The sequence below is a fragment of the Schistocerca gregaria genome, chromosome 5 (assembly GCF_023897955.1).
Source record: "Schistocerca gregaria isolate iqSchGreg1 chromosome 5, iqSchGreg1.2, whole genome shotgun sequence".
In the NCBI taxonomy this organism is placed as follows: domain Eukaryota; kingdom Metazoa; phylum Arthropoda; class Insecta; order Orthoptera; family Acrididae; genus Schistocerca; species Schistocerca gregaria.
Window position 1 is genome coordinate 199,154,144 of NC_064924.1, and position 22,769 is coordinate 199,176,912.

The window sequence follows — 22,769 nt, forward strand, 5'->3', positions numbered from 1 at the left end:
AAACTCTGAAGTCAGGGGTAAAATACAGAGAGTGAAAGGTTGTATACAACTTGGCAGCAGATGTAAGAATCGAGGGGCGTGATAGGGAAGCAATGGTTGAGAAGAAAGTGAGACAGGATAGTAGCCTGTCCTCAGTGTCATTCAATCTGTACACTGAGCAAGATGTAATGGAAACCAAAGAAAAATTTGGAGAAGGAATTAAAGTTCATGGTGAGGAAATGAACTCTTTGAGGTTTCCTGATAATATTGTAATTTTGTCAGACAGCAAGGGATTTGGAAGAGCATTGGAAAGGAAAGGAATGAGTAGTGTTTTGAAATGAGGTTATAAGAGGAATATTAATAAAAGTAAAACAAGGGTAATGGAATGTAGTGAGATTAAAGCAAGTGATGCTGAGGGAATTAGTTGAAAGTGACACATTAAAAGTATTAGACGAGTTTTGCTTTTTGTACAGCAAAATAACTGATGAGAGCTAAAGTAGACAGGATATAAAATGCAGACTGGTTACATCAAGGAAAGAAGAGTAATTTGTTAGACTCTAATATAAATTTGTAGTAGTACGTCTTTTCTGAAGGAAGGTATTTTTCTGGAGTGTAGATTGTGTGGAAGTTAAATGTGGATGGTAAGCAATTCAGACAAGAAGAGAATACAAGCTTTTGAATTGTGGTGTTATGGAAGAATTCTGAAGATTAGAGGGATTTGTGTCTAATGAGGAGGTAAAATTAATTGAACTGGAAAGGGGAGGGGGCAGAGAAAGAGGGAAGAAATTTATGGCACAGCTTGACTATAAGAAGAGATTGGTTGGTAGGAAACATCCTGAGGCATGAAGGACTCATCAATTTGATAATGGTGGGAACTGTGCTGGGCAAAAAGTGCAGAGACGACCAAGGTATGATTAAAGTAAGCAGGTCATATGACTGTAGGTTGTAGTAGTTATTAAGAGATAAAAAGGCTAATACAGGATAGACTAGTGTGGAGAGCTGCATCAAAGACTGCAATAAAGACAACATTGTGGTAGCACGGATTATTTAGACAAGCTTTCTTAGGTTTACTAAATTACTATAAACTACTAAGAAGTGTAGAATAAATTTGAATTTGTAAGTTATCCCTGCTCATTTGCGTTTTATCTGTTGGTGTTATATGCAATATTCCCTTTGTGTTCTTTTCAGATTTGCAGATGAAGCCATATCGAACAGATGAGTTTGTACACAAGTTGTTCTACGAGACAAGCCGTTTCTCAGCACTCAACAACCAGTGGGTGGTGAAGGCACGCATTAACAATAGCCAGCGTGATCCAACTCAGAGCTCCGAAAGGGATATGACATATCAGGTAATGTGGGACTGCATCTTCAGGTCGCAGGTTTGCAATGCCAGGTAAGTTAATTTTCCCTTCATTCCCAGCGTTGTTGCTGCACGTCATCTGCGTTGTTATGGGGGGAGGGGGGTCGTGCCTAATTCCTTTTAATCGTGTAACCAGCGTCGATATCAGCGGAGGCCGGTGTGTACCGGTATTCACTTTTTATCAACTTGCAGAACTGTGCTCACAATTCCTTTCCAGGCTTCAGTTCCTCTTATTCGTGACATCGTAGCCTGGCTTGGGAACTGCTGGATAGTGTAAATTGTGCAAACAATTGCAAGCTTCATGTAATAGACATTCCATAAGAAGATCATTTTCTCTGTTTAAAGAAGATTGATGGAAGAAATAGATAATTAACAGATGGAAAAGGTGGAAATGTGAGAAGAGAAGATGGTAGTGGGAGTTGAAGACAAGCTCACTCTGGAGAAAGTCCACTTATCTCTTGGGTGGCCTCAGGTACTTACAGATTCTAGGTATGTATTCGAGTAGATTCTCTGAGGATACAATAACTCGAAAGTGTTGCCGCTAACTGGAAGAAAAACTTAAATTAATTTAAAATCTTTGATAATTTTGAGCATTAGTAACGTTATAAACTTTTATATTACAGTGCATGGATTTTTCTAATAGATGTATATAGCATAAAAGAGGCAGGGAGCTCCAAACTAGACCTCTTAGCAAATCTATTAGTTATTAATTTTTCTAAAAGTTATTTGCAAACTACTGAAACTGGGGCCAAAATAGGCTAAAGTGCACTGCAGTTAATATGCACATAGCATAGACACTGTAATTATTCAGTTAAAATGAGTGATGATAAACTGCATGTTGACCAGTGAAGATAATTCTCCTGCTGTTATGTTGTGTTCCGGAAAATGAAGTTATTCATGGAGAAGAAAGATTAAAAAGTTCTTTAAAACAACTTTTATTAAATAAGTTTGGAGATCCCTGTTCTTTGCTTAATATCATGACGAGAGCTCCACAGAAGTTTCACAGAGACAAAGTTTCATTCCATTTTTTGATCTCTGTTTACAGTTGTTTGGTTTGTCCACACCGGAGAAGTAGGTATAATATCTATTCAATATATATCTTTACTCTTACAATTTTTGATAAGATAAATTATTGTAATTTTTATAGGTGGGTTGACTCTTCCGTTTATTTTACTTTAGTAATATCTTTTTACAAGAAAGTTATTTGCTACTGCTGATGGATGTTTTGTATTCAACTGCAGCTGATCCTGAAAACCAAGACAGCATGTCCTCTGACCACCCACTTTTTAATATTGCGAGGTCCTTTTGGTGACATGAAAGTGAGTCCCAAGATTCACAAATTCGAGTTTACTGATCAGGAAAATGAAAGTCCGTATGTTCAGCTTCCATTGCCAGATACTGCAGAATGCAACCGTTTACTGGCTGCGAAGGCTATCAACTTCAGGTAAACACATTCAATATTGTTCACATTAATAGCTCTATGTAAAATGGGAAGCCATATGGATCAGTAATGACCGTCATGCCTGAACAAACTTAATCAACAGGGCTAGGATTTTTTCCTAAGTTGTGCCCTGAAATGACCATCTGACCTACTCTATTCCCTACACAACATAGAATGGATCTCCCCCCCCCCCCCCCCAATTCCATTTCCTGTCCCTCCATAACACAAAAAACAAGAAAACTGATTAATTAAAAAAAAGTCTGGAGTATGCAGTCAGAGCTGACAAATCACTGTACCATGTGCTGTCGGTGGCCTAGATGCATGTAACAATTTGGGTGGGAAGGGTCATGAAGCTGTTGTATCCACTCTTTCAGCAAGTTGACACACATGTTTTGTAACTGACTGACGTCTGGGGATACCAACACTGGGACAGAGTCCTCTATCCATTCCTGTTCAGCAATTTTGCACTTTCTGTAAAACTAATTTTTTTATTCCTTTTTCACTGATTCATTTGCTGCATTTTTATATTTTATTCTGTCATCATTCAGGTTCAATAAAATGAGTTATCCAGCGATTTCTCCAAGGCCTTGTCTTTTTATCTTTGTGATCTTCTCCTGCCTTCCCTATTTCCTCTCTCAAAGTTAGTCATTTGTTTTCTGTTGTATTCCTTTCCCCCCGTTTCAGCCCAACATTGCCTTATGCCTCCCTCAAACTCTAAACAAACTCTGATTCCTTTAACTTCCATGCCCCATGTCCTTGATTTCCTACCGTTCGGAAATTCCTTCAGTTTGAATCTGCTTTTCGTAACTACTCAATTATGGTCACAGTCTACATCTGCCTTGTTGACATCCAAGCTGATCACACACTTTCTGTTGGGGGCAGATCTGTACCTAAACATAATGCAGACAGTTCAGAGAGACATGTAGTAGGTGTGGACGAGCATTGTCCTGTTGAAAAATGGCACCAAGTACTGCCACATGAGACTGCGGGATGCCCATGACATACTGCTGTGTCATCACTACCAGCAGTGCCCTGAAGTCATTGCCTCCTACACCATTATGCCAGGAATAACGTCACTGTTCCTCTCCAAAACATTGAAAGAATTGAACCTTTCCCCATGTCACTGCCATATGGGCTGTGGTAGTGCAAAACTATGATTCCTTTACACATTGGATGAGAATTTCCTAGTCTGGTTGCTGTTAGTTTCTCTCCAAGTACAATGGAATGACATGGAACATTACAGGGAGTCCATTACTTGTTTTGGGATAGCAGGCACAGATATGCTTGGTTTACATTATGATGATCTTCCTTTCTGGTGATCAGATGCGGTCAAACAGAACCTTGATGATGCTGTCTGGCATCGGGCGACTGTCACACCTGAATGTCACACAACACTGGATATTGCACAATTTGACCAGCCAGCCAAATTAAGACCCACAATGAGGCACTTTCAAACTCTGTCAGGTTCTTATAATGCTGTCTCACACAAGTACTAAACATCTCCATGCCTTTCATAGTGATCACTCAAACACCTGTCACTGTTCACACCTTATACATCTTATGAGGCCTGTTAACAAAACTTTTACAAAGTTACATTGACTGACATCTGATCATGTCTTCTGGATGCTTCACTTTTTTTGTCATGCAGTGTATACACAGGCAATACACAGTGCCCACATCAAGAGTATGCTTTGCACGATAGAGCTTGTGTGTAATCTTGGAGCCATTTTGACACATGGACTGTCTGGATTCTTCTGATACCAGTTACTGAGAACTTCACAGATGGGAACATGCTGTACACCATTTGTTTGGTTCTTTCCACCCAGCCAGCAATATTCAAGTCTTTTTTTCCCCCCTTGTCTTTCCATTAATTTTGCTTTTATTAAAAGAAAATTCATCTGAGATAAGTAATGATTTGAGACTTGTAGCTGACCAGATCTTGACTTCAGGAGGCAAAATGTGTTGTACTGTCAGTAATAGTTCCATCCTCAGGGGCAGATGGGGGACAGGTTGAAGGTGGTTAAAAGGGAAGGCCAGTTCACTCAGCCCAGGATGATGGGACCCACCTGTAGTGAGGACGTATCTTTTTCTACACTAATTCTCAGTATAGGTGAGTCCGTCTTACCCCGGGTCTGAGTGATTAGTCGTCCCCTTGCAGCCTTCCTCAGCCTATCATTCTCTCCTCACTTACACCTACATCTACGTCCATACTCCACAACCACCTGACGGTGTGTGGCGGAGGGTGCCTTGAGTACCTCTATCGGTTCTCCCTTCTATTCCAGTCTCGTATTGTACGTGGAAAGAAGGATTGTCGGTATGCTTCTGTGTGGGCTCTAATCGCTCTGATTTTATCCTCATGGTCTCTTCGCGAGATATACGTAGGAGGGAGCAATATACTGCTTGACTCCTCGGTGAAGGTATGTTCTCGAAACTTCAACAAAAGCCCGTACCGAGCTACTGAGCGTCTCTCCTGCAGAGTCGTCCACTGGAGTTTACCTATCATCTCCATAACGTTTTCGCGATTACTAAATGATCCTGTAATGAAGCGCACTGCTCTCCGGTGGATCTTCTCTCTCTCTCTCTTCTATCAACCCTATCTGGTACAGATCCCACACTGCTGAGCAGTATTCAAGCAGTGGGCGAACAAGTGTACTGTAACCTACTTCCTTTGTTTTTGGATTGCATTTCCTTAGGATTCTTCCAATGAATCTCAGTCTGGCATCTGCTTTACCAACGATCAACTTTATATCATCATTCCAATTTAAATCACTCTTAATGCATACTCCCAGATAATTTATGGAATTAACTGCTTCCAGTTGCTGACCTGCTATATTGTAGCTAAATGAGAAGGTATCTTTCTTTCTATGTATTCACAGCACATTACACTTGTCTACATTGAGATTCAATTGCCATTCCCAGCACCATCCATCAATTCGCTGCAGATCCTCCTGCATTTCAGTACAATTTTCCATTGTTACAACCTCTCGATATACCACCATTCGCAAAAAGCCTCAGTGAGCTTCCTAGGTCTTTAGTTTCATCAGAGGTACCAGTACACTGTATCGGTGCATACCCACATAAATCAACCACTACAAGGATTTAAAAAATCGTTAAATCTCCATCGACCTTGGTGGAGAGGGGGGGGGGGAAGGGGGGGGGCTGTTGTGTTCTGGTGGTTTTCCTATATCCTAGCAGCATGGTGATCGTCAGGGTCAATTAAACAAATGAAGTCTCAGTGCAAAAGTGTGACTTTGATGCATCCATTTTGAGATTCAGTTGTTTTCTTCTGGTTATTTAATCAATTATTATCTGCAATGTAGTTATAAAATGTTATTGTAATCAAATAGGAAACTTACAAGATAATCATTTTTCGACATAGTGTCCTTGTGTTTCAACGCACTTGGTCGCTTGTTTTACAAGCTTCCTGATGCCCTCATAAAAAAAAAGGTCCTCGGTTGAGCTGTGAGCCAGGAATGCTCTTCTTTCACTACATCATCCAAGGCAAATCGATGGCCCCTTAATGCCTGTTTGATTGGGCCAAACAAGTGATACCGTATTTACTCGAATCTAAGCCGCACCTGAAATTTCAGACTTGAAATTCGAGGGGAGAGAAAAATTTTAGGCCGCACCTCCAAATCGAAACAATGTTGGTCCATTGTAATATGAGACACAATTTAGGTTGAATGAATGATGATACAGCTACAGTAGTTTGGTTCGAGTCGTAAACTTAGCAGTTAAGCTTTACCAGGTAACAATTGCTATGCGTCAGGCGCTCCATCCGTATTTATACAGGTACCCTTCCTTTTTCACATGCTTCGTCTGGTTTGAATTGATTGTTTATTTTTCTTTGATCTGATATGCGCCGTTCCCTTTGTTTTAGGTGTTTACGTCACTTTAAGCTGAAAATGCATTACTGTACTGTGTCATGCACTGTTTGTTGCATTCTGATAATGAGTGTTTACGGCCTGTTGCCATTCGCGGCATGGCTTGCTTTTGTGCACACTTCAGCCGTTTACAATTAAAAGAGAGAGAGAGAGAGAGAGAGAGAGAGAGAGAGAGAGAGAGAGGAATCATCTCATTAGTGAAACAATGGCAAGAGACTGCTATTTGTTAGTACTTACACTGCTGCTTCCTTTGATAATGATCAACAAGAACCAAATAATATACTGCATATGGTAGAAATTCTGAACGAGAGTTTAGCGAAAAAATTTTCTTCGGTTGAAAATCTTTGTAGTCACTTCTTTAGTACACAGCTTTCTGCACAGAAATTAGAGCCATCTTAGATTTAAAAATTGCCGTGTTTCATTTCTGACTGTATCACTGTTAGGCATAAGAATAACACGAATATAAACATGATATGATATGTATATTCTTCCGCGTTTGCTGTTGTCTCACTCTAGTTTCATAGTTTATTAGGCAGACAGGATTTAAATGATAGCAGCAAACACGAAACTATACATGGCAAAATGTTTATATTCGTATTATTCTTATGGTGAAGAGAATACTGCATGTGATTCACAGTTCATAAAAGTTCCTATTAGCAACCATCTCTTCTCACAGACAGGAAAAAATTCAGAACGTAGAGTTGGCCATATTGACAAACTTCCCACTCAGTCTTGCCAGTCAGATTTTTGTAGTACATTGAAATGCTGCTACATTCGAAGATGAACAGTACGGCAGAAGTTAGTTGTGACGGCCCTACCAACAGTTTTCAGAACTTCTGCTTTCTTTGCACTCTATTTTAAGCTGCAGGTGGTTTTTTGGATTACAAAAAAACGGAAAAAAGTGTAGCTTAGATTCGAGTAAATACGGTAGTCAGAAGGGGCAAGATCGGGACTATGCAGAGAATGATCCAGTACTTCAAATTTTAGTTTCTGGAGCATTTCAGCAGTGAGGGCAGCAGTATGTGGACGGGCATTGTCGTGCAACAACACATCATCTTTTGACAGCAGTCCTCGGCGTTGGCTTCAAATTGCAGGCTTTTGCCTTGCAGTAAGCATCTCACTGTAACTTACACTTTTTATTGTGCCCCTTTCCCCATAATGTTCCAATACTGGACGTTGCGCATCCCAAAAAACCGTAAGCATCAGTTTTCCTGCAGACGGTTGGGTCTTAAACTTTTTCTTGCACAGCAAATTTGGATGTTTCCATTTAGTACTCTGCTTTACTCTGACTCGTAATGATGGAGCTATGTTTCGTCACCAGTAATCATCCTGTCTGAGAGGTTGTCCCCTTCATTACCATAGCAATCCAATTGCTTTTTTGCAGATGTCCAAGTGTATTTGTTTATGCAATTGTGTGAGTTGTTTTGGGAAATCCAAGTCTGTTGTGGATGATTTTGTAGGCAGAAGCATGACGAATTTGCAGACGATGTGCCACTTTGTCATTAGTTAATTGTCTATCTTAGAGAATCATTTGACTCGAACACTCAATGCTATCTTCATTTGTGATGGTAAATGGTCATCCGGCTCCTTCATCATGCATAACACTTGAGTGACCATTTCGGAATTTTTCATTCCATTCGTAGACACTCCACTGTGGCAAAACACTGTTCCCTTAAGGTACCAAAAGTCTTCGATGAATTTCAGCCCCTGATACACCTTCTGACCACAAACGACGGATCACTGGACTTTGCTCTTCTTTGGTGCAAATAGACAGCGGAGCAGCCGTGATTAACAGCATGACAGCGATAATGAAACTAATCTAGCAGCTTGAACATTGCAAATATATAACAACAAATAAACAAAGCTGCGTCATCAATGTCAAACAACAGTATTACCAAAATAAACAAATATATAACTAAATTGCGGTTAATCATTGACTTAACCTCATACATTACTTTAGTGTATCATATTGTGTTGAAGTGATTTAGTTTTTAAAAATGCCATGTTGTCATAACACACTTTTTTTTCCACAGGTTGATCATGTTTGTGATGTCGAAGTAGCAGTTACTGGACACAGAATGCTGTTGAAGAAATTGTAGGTGGTTTCAGCACACCTGTGCTTCAGATGTTGCTTTTCATGCCTGTAGTTTATTGTTTGTTGTGAACTAGTTAGCTTGGTTGTATATTTCATATTAACATCTATAGTGTCTGTTGTTAGTGACTCTTAATCAAGAATTACTCAAATTTTTTGAAGAAATAAAAAATTATAGCAATATTCTTTTGCTAATAATCTACTTAGTTACTGTGATTGTAGTGATGTGAAACTTAAGAACTTTTTTAAATAATTTTAAATGTATTTCAAGGATATATGCTAAAGAATCCTTTGCAGCTTTTCTTAATATCAGTTTATTTTACTGAGTATTTTTACAAGGAATATTCCATTAAGTGTTTCCTTCTGAATTCCTATACATGTGATCTGATTTATTTATTGTGATGCAGGATGAATATAACCAAAGTCACTATTTTTTTCTTTTGTGTGTGATAAATTCTAATTTTATGTTATGTGTTTACTTGTTGTTAATGATTGTTTATAATTGTGGCACAGGCATATATTAATAATGTAACATACAATTGATGTAATGACACTGTGAATTTCTACAGTCTACTGAAAAAAATTACTGTTGTAAACATAAGATCCTTGTACATGCATCTACTTTGCTTGTCATTCATTATAACTATCCAGTTTTTTTACATCACACACAGTTCTTGAGGAAACCTAATAATTTATTTTCTCACTGTGCATTATTAAAAATTAGAAAGTGAGAGACAACAAAAAGTATAGAAACATTGTAATTGCCCAAACTACTTTACAAATTATTGGATTCATTGAATGTAGTAACATTTAACTGTAGTGTAAAGGTTTATTTAATTCCTTATGTCCATGCCTACTATTGTTTTTTTGGTTATGTTGCTGCAGAGTACATCCTCAAAAACTGTTTCCACTTTCACATGAAAATTCAAACAGTTGTCCAATTCACAGTTACACAGCTAACTAATTTGGGAGATCAGTCATGTAGCTTGAGTGTAACATTTTCAAAGTTATCGTTAGCCAGTACAGCTGACAAGACCACACAACAGCAAGTAATTATTATTTGAGAAGTAGTAATGTTCTGATTAATAATTTGTAAGAGGTAGTTTGTTAGTAAAAAACTGTCACACTTGACATCTGGTGGCAAGTAAATACTTTGCACCATATGAAAGTTTACAGAAAACACATTTAAATTTTTTTTTTAATTTTTTTTTTAGCAGTGACTGAGAGTTGTTTACAATTTGAAAGTTTTCAGAAGTTGAAATTGTTGAGAAGCCAATAACATAATGTTTAATCAGTTATCAGGCTGCAAAGTGAAGAAACTCGTTTGACACTGCAAAGGGTCTGAGTTATAATGCATAATATCTTAACAATATTAAAATATTTTGTTTGTGCTTATCTTTCAAAAAAATTTCATAATATCGTAGCTTAATTTCTTGATTTAACAATGCCTGATTCCAATTCTCTCATGCTGCCTCAACCTCCATTAATACTTTCCTGTAGTATTTAGTGTCGGGTTGGAAGAAAGTAATACATTTGAAAGAGTGTTATTCTGCCAGTAGTTTGAACAATTCTATACGTTCATGTATGTTTCACCTGAGCCTGGTGAGGTGTAAATGTAGTTTTTAGACACTGTGCAATTTTATGTTTGAACAAAGTAATTATTGCATAGTTTTTTATGTTACTTTTTGTAACAGATGATTCATAAGTATATTAGTCTAAACTAAATATGTTATTTCCTTAATCAAACTATGAAATTTTCTCCTGGTTACATTATTGTCAGAAACATTGCCAATAACAAAGAAATGTAATGTTGACTAATAACATCAGACATCCAAAGTACAGTAAAACCTTGCTTTTACACTTTTCAAGGGACTTGAAAAAAAAACGGCATAAACTGTGGGAAAATGTGAAAGTTTCACTGGTTGTGTATGGGGCCCCCTTTCCATTTTTGTAGTTTTGTATGATATATGTAGATAATAGGCAAAAAAATACTCATCAGGGAATGTTTATTTTTATTAAAGGTTATTTGAATTTAGTGCTATGTTTAGCAGATGACGTGACAGTCACAGAGACTTTAGCACAACAAATTGCATTAAAAATAACACAAACAACGCAGCCACTATGTTGATTTACGTGTTTTCAAAGTTAAAGCAATGCAGCTGGCAGTTGTAGTATTTATACTTTATGACTATGAAAAGTGCATGTCAAGTGAATACTGCATTAAAGATCTCTCTAAACTGCATCATTTTTAGTGTAACTTTCCTGCGAAAGTGATGTCAGCAGATGTATATAGCGCCTTCCCTTTGTCTTGCTGCTTTTGATTTTGTATATATAGGTGCGTGAAATATCGTAAAGCGCGTTAACTATGGCATTACACTACAGATTAATATGTCACTGCAGTCTTTATTTCACACTCACTGACTTAGTCAGCTCCCAGCCAAACTGACACTTTCATATCAATGTAGACACCGGGGTTATAATAGAGATCAATCTGAATCCACAGCCAAAATTACAGGGAAGGAAACCATATTACACCTAAGCATTTTAAGTACACATTTACAAAACATTAATATGCCATTTATATTTATTATACTGACATTTAATTTGGTTGGTCTATATATGCGACATTAACAAATGGGTACAGTAGTTAGTACTTTTTGACAAAAAAACGCAAAATTGTGGTTTGTTTTAGTTTTGTCTGATGAATTTTTCTAATGTGGTTTTCGAGTTCATAAACACAATGGAAAACTTGGTCATTAACATTTGCAGCTGAAGTATATTTTTTAATTGTTTCCACTGCTGCATTAACAACTGCGAATGAGGGAACCTCGTTGTCCTCATTACTATCACTGTTGCTTTCTGAGTTTTCTTGTATGTGAAAGTCGATAATGTCGTCAAAAGAAACACTTTCCACAGTGACAATGTCACAGTCAATGTGTAAAAAATCGTGAACCGGATGCTGAAGCTGCAGCTTTTCCCATGATTAAGGTTCTTCACCGTTGTCACTAACACTCACATCTGGTGCATCAGATCTATTTCTGTCATCAGCTTCGATGAATCCCACTTTTCGGAAGCAATTGGAGATGGTTGCCACTGTAACTCCTGTCCATGCCATCGAAATATAACACAAAGCATCTAAAATTGACTCTCTAAAGGAGGTTGAGTCTTTCCCAACTTCCATCAAAGTTGATTCCTTCAGCACAATCGCCTTCCCATAGTACGTTTTGAAGGCATGGATGATACCCAGATCCAAAGGCTTGTGCAGTTTGGTGGCAGAAGCACTGATTGCACATTATGTAGCCTTATATTCCTGGGATGCACATGGGAACAATCCACTAACAGGAGAATTTTTCTGTTGTGAGTACCCATTTTTGCACCAAGACAATGTAATTGTTTCTCAAATAATTATGATGTCATCCTCGCTTTTTTGTTGGCACTGTAGTTCGTTGGTAGCGTTTTTACATTTTTGAAACACCATGGTTTTTTAGATTTGCCAGTCACAAATGGTTTAATTTTTTCGGAACCATCTGCGTTCGTGCCTAACATTACTGTCAGGCGAACTTTGCTGTGTTTACCTCCATGGCAGTTTTCGCCTTTAAAGACAAGCATTTTATTTGGCAATACACTGTAAAAGAGACCTGTTTTGTCAATATTGAAGATATCCTTCGGTTTACACAGTTTCAAAAGTTCCTGTGACTTGCCATTCTGTAACAGATTTTATGTCCACACTGTTTTCTTCGCTACGTACAGTTTTGTACACTACATTGTTGTACCGCTTCTTGAATCTATCTGTCCACCCATTTGATGCTGTGAAGTCCTTGATGCCAAGCACACTGGCGACTTTCAGCACCTTTTTGCACATCATCACACCATTTATTGGAATATTCGACACACATGCTGCCCGAAACCAGTTCTTCGTAATATCTTCCAGTTCTGTGTATTTTGAATAACTAGCATATTTCATTTTTTTGGAATTTGGCCCACTGTTGCTTACACTTTGAAAAATAGTCTCTGTTTTTCACGATAGTGTTCAATGTCGATACTAATATTCCTAAACTCTCCACTAATACAACAAGTGTTCCACAGTCAGCATCAACTCTTTCCATAATTTTTACTTCTTCTTCCATAGAAAGGGTTTTCCTGTCTCTTTTAGCAGTACTGGCATTTTCCATCCTAAACAGTGGCAGAAGACAACTATGTGAAAGAAAAACTAACCACAGACTTTGATCACTTCACACAAGGCCATGAACACACAAACAAAGTAACAAACGCTAACTCTTCGCATGGCAGTTATCGAGAGTAGCTGTGTCGACTGAAATCGACTCACTTTGGTTGTAGGAACAGGCTTCTCGTGTTTCCAGACTTAGAGAGCAAACAACACTGTGCAATGTGTATACATACCATAAAAGAAACTACCATATATTAGCAAGTTACAAATACTGGAAAATGGCTATCTTCTGTATGTGATCATGATCACAGGGTGAAGTTAAGACCAAAACGATGGGGATACAGTAAAGTAAGGGTAATACTTATTGTAGCACACAGTACCAACAGATAAAGTTGGTTTCGACTTTAATCATATGAACGTTCCTCAGAAGTTGTGTGTTCTTCCGACTTCTATCGAAATAGTTACTCCCATCAGCCACCACACCGAGTTGTGGTTGGCAGCAGAACAAAAATCGAGTTTTTTTCCGACCTAAGATTTGCTGAGTAGAGCACTGTGGTGCCAAGAAAGTTAAACGTATGTAAACATTACTTGAAGGCTAAAACAGTGCTTGCATCATTTTATATCAGTCATGCCAGTTTTTTTCCTCCACGAACATTGTTTCATAAAATGTAAATCGCGGAAAAATTACTGATGTGTTAACGTAAAAACCGGTGTGAATTGACATTGTGACATAGGAAATTTGAAGGGAGCATTAAAAAAATGTCTTAAATGGCGGGAAAACGTTAATTCAAGGAACGTAAAAACGGGGATATAGTGTAGTTGAAATGAACAAAATTTTAGAATTAACTAAAGAACCAATAGGAGGGCTTGTTAAATTACTATTAATTACACCATACCCCTACACTAGCTAATTTAACAGATATCTAATACAGAAGGAAGCTTAAGTTTTCTTCGTGACATGAATACCAGTGCTGTCCAACTTTCTAATGTGCTTGGGCACATTTAACTCCTGCATAAGATGGTGTGGGCACTGTTGCCATCACAGTCACTATTTTACTAATGCTGTCAAAGTATTTAAAAGAATTATAATTAAAATTATTAGATTTATACCTTACACAAATAATATTAAGTTTGTTCTTTATGATGATCATAGATGCGAATGTGATCTTGCAGAAATGTTGGACCAAAACAAGAATAAAGTTTTTAAAGTAACACTAACAAATCATGGGATATTTATTCCTGTCCCCTAGAGTCCAGAAGCTGCAAAGCATGAAGATTTAAAATCTCTGTTACTAGTTCTTCAAGATTACAATTTCCAAAGATCTGACGTAGCCTACCTCCAAGTTCTGTAATGTCAACACAAAAGAAAGGGTGACTGGGAAACATAATCACTGGTTCAAGTGTTGAAAACTGGCTTAACCTGTTACTAAATTCTGTGACTAGGATTCATGATGCTTGACTACATATAGATATAATCACATTTGATAACATTTAGTGTTTCCATAATTGAATCAAAAGCTGGAAAGTGTGATAGGAAATTTCTTTTAAATGTGCACTCCATAATTTTTTTCCTCTGAAAACTATTTACTGTACATATCATGGTTGGAATATTGCAATTTTTCTCTTTCAGTCGGAAATTTAGCACATTTAATTTTGAAGTGATATTTTAGTGATTCAAGAATTTCTTTGTAAATTCTAGAACCACTCAGCCTTCTACCGCCTCGAACACACGATATTCTGGATACGAGTGTGGGATGGCAGAATCCTACCTACTGTGCGTCACATGTTTGTGTGTGCAGGTTTAAAATCAGTTGCAGGAAGAAAGTAGATGCGGCAGTCGGACAGCACAGACAAGTACCCATCAGGCAATCCATACATGTTTTAGTGAGTGTGTAAGGAAGAACCATGGAGTTTATCTGCAGCTCTGTGCTTATTGTGTCATTGACTATTGTTATTAAAACAAGAACAGTTGAAAAAGTACTCTAGGAGACTCTTGATGTAACCTTGTTACAGGCAAGACTCATTTTATGATTCATGTAAAAAGAAGGTTATGGTATTAGTGCCAACTTTCATTTTACTGTAACTCAATTTCTAACGTCTGACTGTACGAAAGACTTGCAGGGGGTTACATCTTCATGTGGAAAGTGAAATTTTTATTGTGTGTGGAGGTCAAATACATCATTACTTTATGAAAAGTAAAGTTTGTATGTCTGCTTATTTCATAAGTAGAGAGTGTCTAAAAATTCCTGTACCTAGCATTATTCGATGGAGAAGAAGTGAAGAGGGTTTCCAGCAGCCAGCTATTCAGTAAAGAAGAGTGGCTGTAAATTCCAAGTACATCATCTCATAAAGAAGTGAAAGGTGGTTTGGGGGAATAAGCCGATATAACCCAGATCCTCACTCGCACTTTAAGTTATTACATTGTGCTGACCTGTGTGAAAGAACCAAGAAAACAGGAATTTGAAATAAAAACTGAGAGCTGCTGTTACTTGTTGCCATAGCAACCAAACATAATAAGACAAGAAAATTACTCTGAGAAACTGGAATATGTTCAAGTATCCAATGGAGCAAAATTTAAACTGACAAACTGTGAAGAAATGAAAAATTCATGATAAAAACAGTAAAGAAAATTTTGACATATTTGTCTAGGAAGAAGTACGCGTAGAACACTTCAGCTAAGAACATCCAGTACGAGGAGTATACAGCTCTCTCACACATCACAAGGACGCAGACGCGGAAATGAACATACATTCAGTGCTGCCAGCACCAGCTGCTGTTCATCAGTGCTGACCCGGCCTTTCCACGTCCACTCACCTGCGCAAGGAGAATTCGGGTGAGGGTGAAACGAAACTTGATTACTTTAGTAGGAAGTGGTACAAGATACTGTTGAGTGAACTGTTATTGTGTAATTATCAGAGCTAAGACATATAAAAATACGGAAAATATACAACAGGTTGGGGAAACTCAAGACCCCACTATGGCCATGAAAATTAGCAAAGAAGTGCCTGACTGGGCTGAGTTGATAAATTTAATCAAAACTCTGTGTCTTAAGTCAAACTTAGTAAATTCTCAATTAAATGCTCAGAGTGAAACTAATATATAAATGACAAATTTAGGTTTGTTAAATGCCAAAGTCATCTAAAAGCAATGAATTTAGTAATCTATGTGAAGGCATGGGTGCTTTGAAGACTGAATTCGATGCCTTAAGTAATAAAGTAGAGAATTTAAAAGTAGATTTAAACGAGTTGACAAATTCTTTGACCACTCATATAAATCATATGTTTACTGACATTAGTCAGAAACAGAATGATACTTTTCAAGATTTATTGACAATGTTACAATTTGACATTGAGGACAAATGTAATAATGTAGAATGGGAACTTATTGAAAAGTTAAGATCTTTTGAAAACTCGTTCAATTTTAAATATAACAAAGTAAGACAGAGAATGTAGAGGAGTGTAGATAAGCATAATTAATTACAGATGTCAATACACTGGTAGATAATGTAGAAAGGAATTTCAAAGAGAAAATAGCTAACTCCGATATTTTGAATGTAATTAGTTTGGAGGAACAATTTGGAGAAATTATAGATCAAAAGGTTACCGAGAGAATAACGTCCGGGAACTTATCGCCTATTCCTTCTTCCGAACTTAATGATAGCAGGAAGGGTACAGATGACCTGTGGAGAGAAATTAAACTTATCCAAGACAAAGTAGAAAAAAAGGGTAACTTCACCTAATGTTGTGTTAACTAGTGAAGTGGTGACTGATTTGTAATGGGGAGCTAATTCAGGGTTATCTAGACGATTCCTTAAATTTAAGGTACAGCCTACCCATGAACCATGGGCCGTTGGTGGGGAGGTTTGCGTGCCTCAGCGATACAGATAGCCGTACCGTAGGTACAACCACAACGGAGGGGTATCTGTTGAGGCCAGACAAACGTGTGGTTCCTGAAGAGGGGCAGCAGCCTTTTCAGTAGTTGCAAGGGCAACAGTCTGAATGATTGACTGATCTGGCCTTGTAGCAATAACCAAAACGTCCTTGCTGTGCTGGTACTGCGAACGGCTGAAAGCAAGGGGAAAATACAGCCGTCATTTTTCCCGAGGGCATGCAGCTTTACTGTATGATTAAATGATGATGGTGTCCTCTTGGGTAAAATATTCCGGAGGTAAAATAGTCCCCCATTTGGATCTCCGGGCGGGGACTACTCAAGAGGGCATTGTTATCAGGAGAAAGAAAACTGGCGTTCTACGGAGGTAAAATAGTCCCCCATTTGGATCTCCGGGCGGGGACTACTCAAGAGGGCGTTGTTATCAGGAGAAAGAAAACTGGCGTTCTACGGATCGGAGCGTGGAATGTCAGATCCCTTAATCGGGCAGGTAAGTTAGAAAATTTAAAAAGGGAAATGGATAGGTTAAAGTTAGATATAGTGGGAATTAGTGAAGTTCAGTGGCAGGATGAACAAGACTTTTGGTCAGGCGAATACAGGGTTATAAATACAAAATTAAATAGGGGTAATGCGGGAATAGGTTTAATAATGAATAGGAAAATAGGAATGCGGGTAAGCTACTACAAACAGCATAGTAAACGCATGATTGTGGCCAAGATAGATACGAAGCCCACACCTACTATAGTAGTACAAGTTTATATGCCAACTAGCTCTGCAGATGACGAAGAAATTGAAGATATGTATGATGAAATAAAAGAAATTATTCAGATACTGAAGGGAGACGAAAATTTAATGGTCATGGGTGACTGAAATTCAAGTGTAGGAAAAGGGAGAGAAGGAAACATAGTAGGTGAATATGGATTGGGGCTAAGAAATGAAAGAGGAAGATGTCTGGTAGAATTTTGCACAGAGCATAAATTAATCATAGCTAACACTTGGTTTAAGGATCATGAAAGAAGGTTGTATACATGGAAGAACCCTGGAGATACTAAAAGGTATCAGATAGATTATATAATGGTAAGACAGAGATTTAGGAACCAGGTATTAAATTGTAAGACATTTCCAGGGGCAGATGTGGACTCTGACCACAACCTATTGGTTATAACCTGTAGATTAAAACTGAAGAAACTGCAAAAAGGTGGAAATTTAAGGAGATGGGACCTGGATAAACTGAAAGAACCAGAGGTTGTACAGAGTTTCAGGGAGAGCATAAGGGAAAAATTGACAGGAATGGGGGAGAGAAATACAGTAGAAGAAGAATGGATAGTTTTGAAGGATGAAGTAGTGAAGGCAGCAGAGGATCAAGTAGGTAAAAGACGAGGGCTAGTAGAAATCCTTGGGTAACAGAAGAAATATTGAATTTAATTGATGAAAGGAGAAAATATAAAAATGCAGTAAATGAAGCAGGCAAAAAGGAATACAAACGTCTCAAAAATGAGATCGACAGGAAGTGCAAAATGGCTAAGCAGGGATGGTTAGAGGACATATGTAAGGATGTAGAGGCTTATCTCACTAGGGGTAAGACAGATACTGCCTACAGGAAAATTAGAGAGACCTTTGGAGATAAAAGAACCACTTGCATGAACATCAAGAGCTCAGATGGAAACCCAGTTCTAAGCAAAGAAGGGAAAGCAGTAAGGTGGAAGGAGTATATAGATGGTCTATACAAGGGCGATGTACTTGAGGACAATATTATGGAAATGGAAGAGGATGAAGATGAAATGGGAGATATGATATTGCGTGAAGAGTTTGACAGAGCACTAAAAGACCTGAGTCGAAACAAGGCCCCCGCAGTAGACAACATTCCATTCGAACTACTGACGGCCTTGGGAGAGCCAATCCTGACAAAACTCTACCATCTGGTGAGCAAGATGTATGAAACAGGCGAAATACCCTCAGACTTCAAGAAGAATATAATAATTCCAATCCCAAAGAAAGCAGGTGTTGACAGATGTGAAAATTACCGAACAATCAGTTTAATAAGCCACTGCTGCAAAATACTAACACGAATTCTTTACAGACGAATTGAAAAACTAGTAGAAGCCGACCTCGGGGAAGATCAGTTTGGATTCCGTAGAAATACTGGAACACGTGAGGCAATACTGACCTTACGACTTATCTTAGAAGAAAAATTAAGGAAAGGCAAACCTACATTTCTAGCATTTGTAGACTTAGAGAAAGCTTTTGACAATGTTGACTGGAATACTCTCTTTCAAATTCTAAAGGTGGCAGGGGTAAAATACAGGGAGCGAAAGGCTATTTACAATTTGTACAGAAACCAGATGGCAGTTATAAGAGTCGAGGGGCATGAAAGGGAGGCAGTGGTTGGTTAAGGGAGTGAGACAGGGTTGTAGCCTATCCCCGATGTTATTCAATCTGTATATTGAGCCAGCAGTAAAGGAAACAAAAGAAAAATTCGGAGTAGGTATTTAAGTCCATGGAGAAGAAATAAAAACTTTGAGGTTCGCCGATGACATTGTAATTCTGTCAGAGACAGCAAAGGACTTGGAAGAGCAGTTGAATGGAATGGACAGTGTCTTGAAAGGAGGATACAAGATGAACATCAACAAAAGCAAAATGAGGATAATGGAATGTAGTCTAATTAAGTCGGGTGATGCTGAGGGAATTAGATTAGGAAATGAGACACTTAAAGTAGTAAAGGAGTTTTGCTATTTGGGGAGCAAAATAACTGATGATGGTCGAAGTAGAGAGGACGTAAAATGTAGACTGGCAATGGCAATGAAAGCGTTTCTGAATAAGAGAAATTTGTTAACATCGAGTATAAATTTAAGTGTCAGGAAGTCATTTCTGAAAGTATTTGCTTGGAGTGTAGCCATGTATGGAAGTGAAACATGGATGATAAATAGTTTGGACAAGAAGAGAATAGAAGCTTTCGAAATGTGGTGCTACAGAAGAATGCTAAAGATCAGATGGGTAGATCACATAACTAACGAGGAAGTATTGAATAGGATTGGAGAGAAGAGAAGTTTGTGGCACAACTTGACCAGAAGAAGGGATCGGTTGGTAGGACATGTTCTGAGGTATCAAGGGATAACCAATTTAGTATTGGAGGGCAGCATGGAGGGTAAAAATCGTAGAGGGAGACCAAGAGATGAATACACTAAGCAGATCCAGAAGGATGTGGGTTGCAGTAGGTACTGGGAGATGAATAAGCTTGCACAGGATAGATTAGCATGGAGAGCTGCATCAAACCAGTCTCAGGACTGAAGATCACAACTACTACCCATTTCTTAAAAAGATTTAACCAAGCTTTGCCAAAAGCCTCAGAATAAGGAATAGTAAATATTGAGAATTTTTCCTCTTGGGAAGACTTTCAAAAGAAATTTAACTGGTCTGCCAGTTCTCAAGAAAAGTTAACATCAGATCTGTGGGACCCAAAATATTATAATACTACTTGGGGTACTATGAGGAAATATTTCGATTGGCATTTAACACAAGCAAAGTATTTAGGTAAGCCAGTGGAAGAATGATTAGTACATATTTTAATTAGACGATTGCCAATCTATGCTAGAAAACACATCTTATCTAGTGGTTGGAAAATGATAGAAGAGTTGTTGTCCTTTGTTGTTGTACTTGATGCAATACATAAAGACCACAACGAAACTTTACACCAAGGTGAAAGTTCAAACTATAAAAGAAATAGCGGATATAATTTTAAAAAGTATGAGGCAAACTTAGTAAAAGTACACCAGTACAATAAGAAAAGTTATAATGACAATTATCAAAAAAAGCATTCACCTTCAAATTTAGATCTGGTAGCTTCTCAAGAATTTGTACCAAGTAACCATAAAACATAGAACCCCTCCAGGGATGTTAACATTCTGAGTTAATGAGCAGAGGAACGACCGTCGGATCCCGAGTTGTTTTCAGTGTTTTTTCCAAACAGTTACCTGCACCGAAATCCTTTAAAATCTAGAACTATTCTGTATTCTTATTGCTTAGAAAACTTGATATGACTATGAAATAGAGAATCACAAATAAATAGTTATATTTGTGGAAAATATAATATGTGACTAGCTGAACAACTGTTATACCTTAGTGTATAGATTTTCTATTTTGTATAGAGTATTTTATGCCTTTTAGGAGATGGGAGGGTTTGTATGAATTTTGAAAGGGGTGGGTATTGTAGCTAAAAGCATGGTTTACAACAACAGTTAAATCATGACTAACACAAAACACACATCACACCTTTCAAACAACCCTCACAAACAAGTGTGCCTGATTTTTCATCATTTGCCGTTTCAGTAGGGTTGGAAGGGTTTCCTGTCTTTGGAGCTATCTTCTTTCTCTTCTTTGATCCTAGCATCCACATCTATTTTTTCCTTTCTTACTTCTCATTTGGGGATCTGTCTATTTTTTCCCTCTTTCGATATTCACTAACTTCTATCGCGGAAGTCCTTCCTTCTTTCCATGTTTACTAAAAGCCTAAATCTTATCTTTAATAAGAAGGCTGAGGAATCAGACTACATGAACACACATCCACATATACACTTCTACACAAACATTAAATCACAATGTGAAAACGGCCATGTGTTGTAGAGAAAATGTGTGTACATATGGAAATATGTGCACATGTATAGCTATGACAGTTCTACATTGAATATACATAAGGAGATGTGCACATACATAACGAACAACTATAAAGTAGTAATGAGTAATGGATAAATAAGAGAGAGGCATGAGCAAGGAAAGAAAACGAAAGTAGGAGTAGAATTAGTCATTAAGAAACATCAGTGTAATAAGAACTCTAATGAATGGCTAGTATCTATTGAAAATATAGAAGTTGATAAGTAGAGGAGGACTCTAGGGAATGAATTATATGTTAAGGAATGAATGCGAAGTTTAAGATAGATTTATATCTTTAGCAGAAGATACTTAATTATGGTTTTCATAGAAATATATACTAGGGTAATGAACTGTGAGGTCTACTCAGAAAGGATAAGGGGGTCGTACCTGGCATTCACTAAGTATGAAGGGTAGGAGATAGAACGATCTGTGGCCTAAAAAAATAGTAATGTTTTGTAAGGGGCGTAACTACTAGAATGGAAAGAGGAAGTGCTCTCATAAGGTCAATCTACAAGCAAGGAATAGGTGCTGATCCTAGGAGAAGGGAAGAGTATCGTCACTTTTTTTTTTGGAAGTGTGAATCCTATGAACGACTAACATTATTATATTTGATAGAACTAAATGGGAGTCAAAAGAACACTTTCATTTAATACAGAGTTCCTCCAAGCTACAGATAATGAAAATAGTACATACTAGGAGAAAAGTAGTACAAAAGATAAGAATAGAAAATAGATTACTCATGTGTTATAAACACCTGAAGTTAACAATTGGAAAAAAAAGGAAATAAAGAAAAGAAAAAGAGTCCTCACAGTTCCTAAATATTAGTAAATCTGACTAAAATCACAAGTATATGCTCATATCTTAATAACAGAGTGAAATAAGAAAAGAGTAGAGAAACAATAAGTGAAAGATTGTTCAATAGAGGACAATTGTTATTGACAGGAAAGATATGTATACAAACTTATGTATGCATAAAATATCACGTGTTCAATGTGGGGGGGGGATATGTAGTGATTTGAGAATTTCGGTATAAATTCTAGAACCACTCAACCTTCTGCCATCTCAAACACACGATATTCTGGATATGAGTGTGGGATGGTAGAATCCTACCTTTTGCGCATCACATGTTTGTGTGTACAGGTTTAAAATCAGTCGCGGGAAGAAAGTAGACGCAGCAGTCAGACAGCACCAGGTACCTGTCTGGCAATCCACAATGTTTTCATGAGTGTGTAAGAAAGAACCATGGAGTTTATATGCAGCTCTGTGCTCATTGTGTCATTGACTATTGTTATTAAAATAAGAACAGTTGA

The 22,769-nt window shown here is 37.7% G+C and overlaps 1 protein-coding gene across 2 annotated transcripts in view; it reads left to right on the forward strand.

Moving 5' to 3' along the window:
• The window catches only part of LOC126271915 (cysteine and histidine-rich protein 1 homolog), a 44,514-nt gene extending 34,335 nt beyond the window's left edge, over positions 1-10,179 (forward strand). Inside the window, exons 4-6 of one of the 2 annotated variants that reach the window (XM_049974307.1) lie at positions 1,168-1,328; positions 2,581-2,783; positions 8,698-10,179. In XM_049974307.1, coding sequence (XP_049830264.1) covers positions 1,168-1,328; positions 2,581-2,783; positions 8,698-8,725 — 392 coding nt within the window. In that variant the 3' untranslated portion in view covers positions 8,726-10,179. Of the gene's footprint in view, positions 1-1,167; positions 2,415-2,580; positions 2,784-8,697 lie in introns of those variants that run through there. The other variant, XR_007549157.1, reaches the window with a different exon arrangement.
• The last annotated feature ends 12,590 nt before the right edge of the window (positions 10,180-22,769 follow it).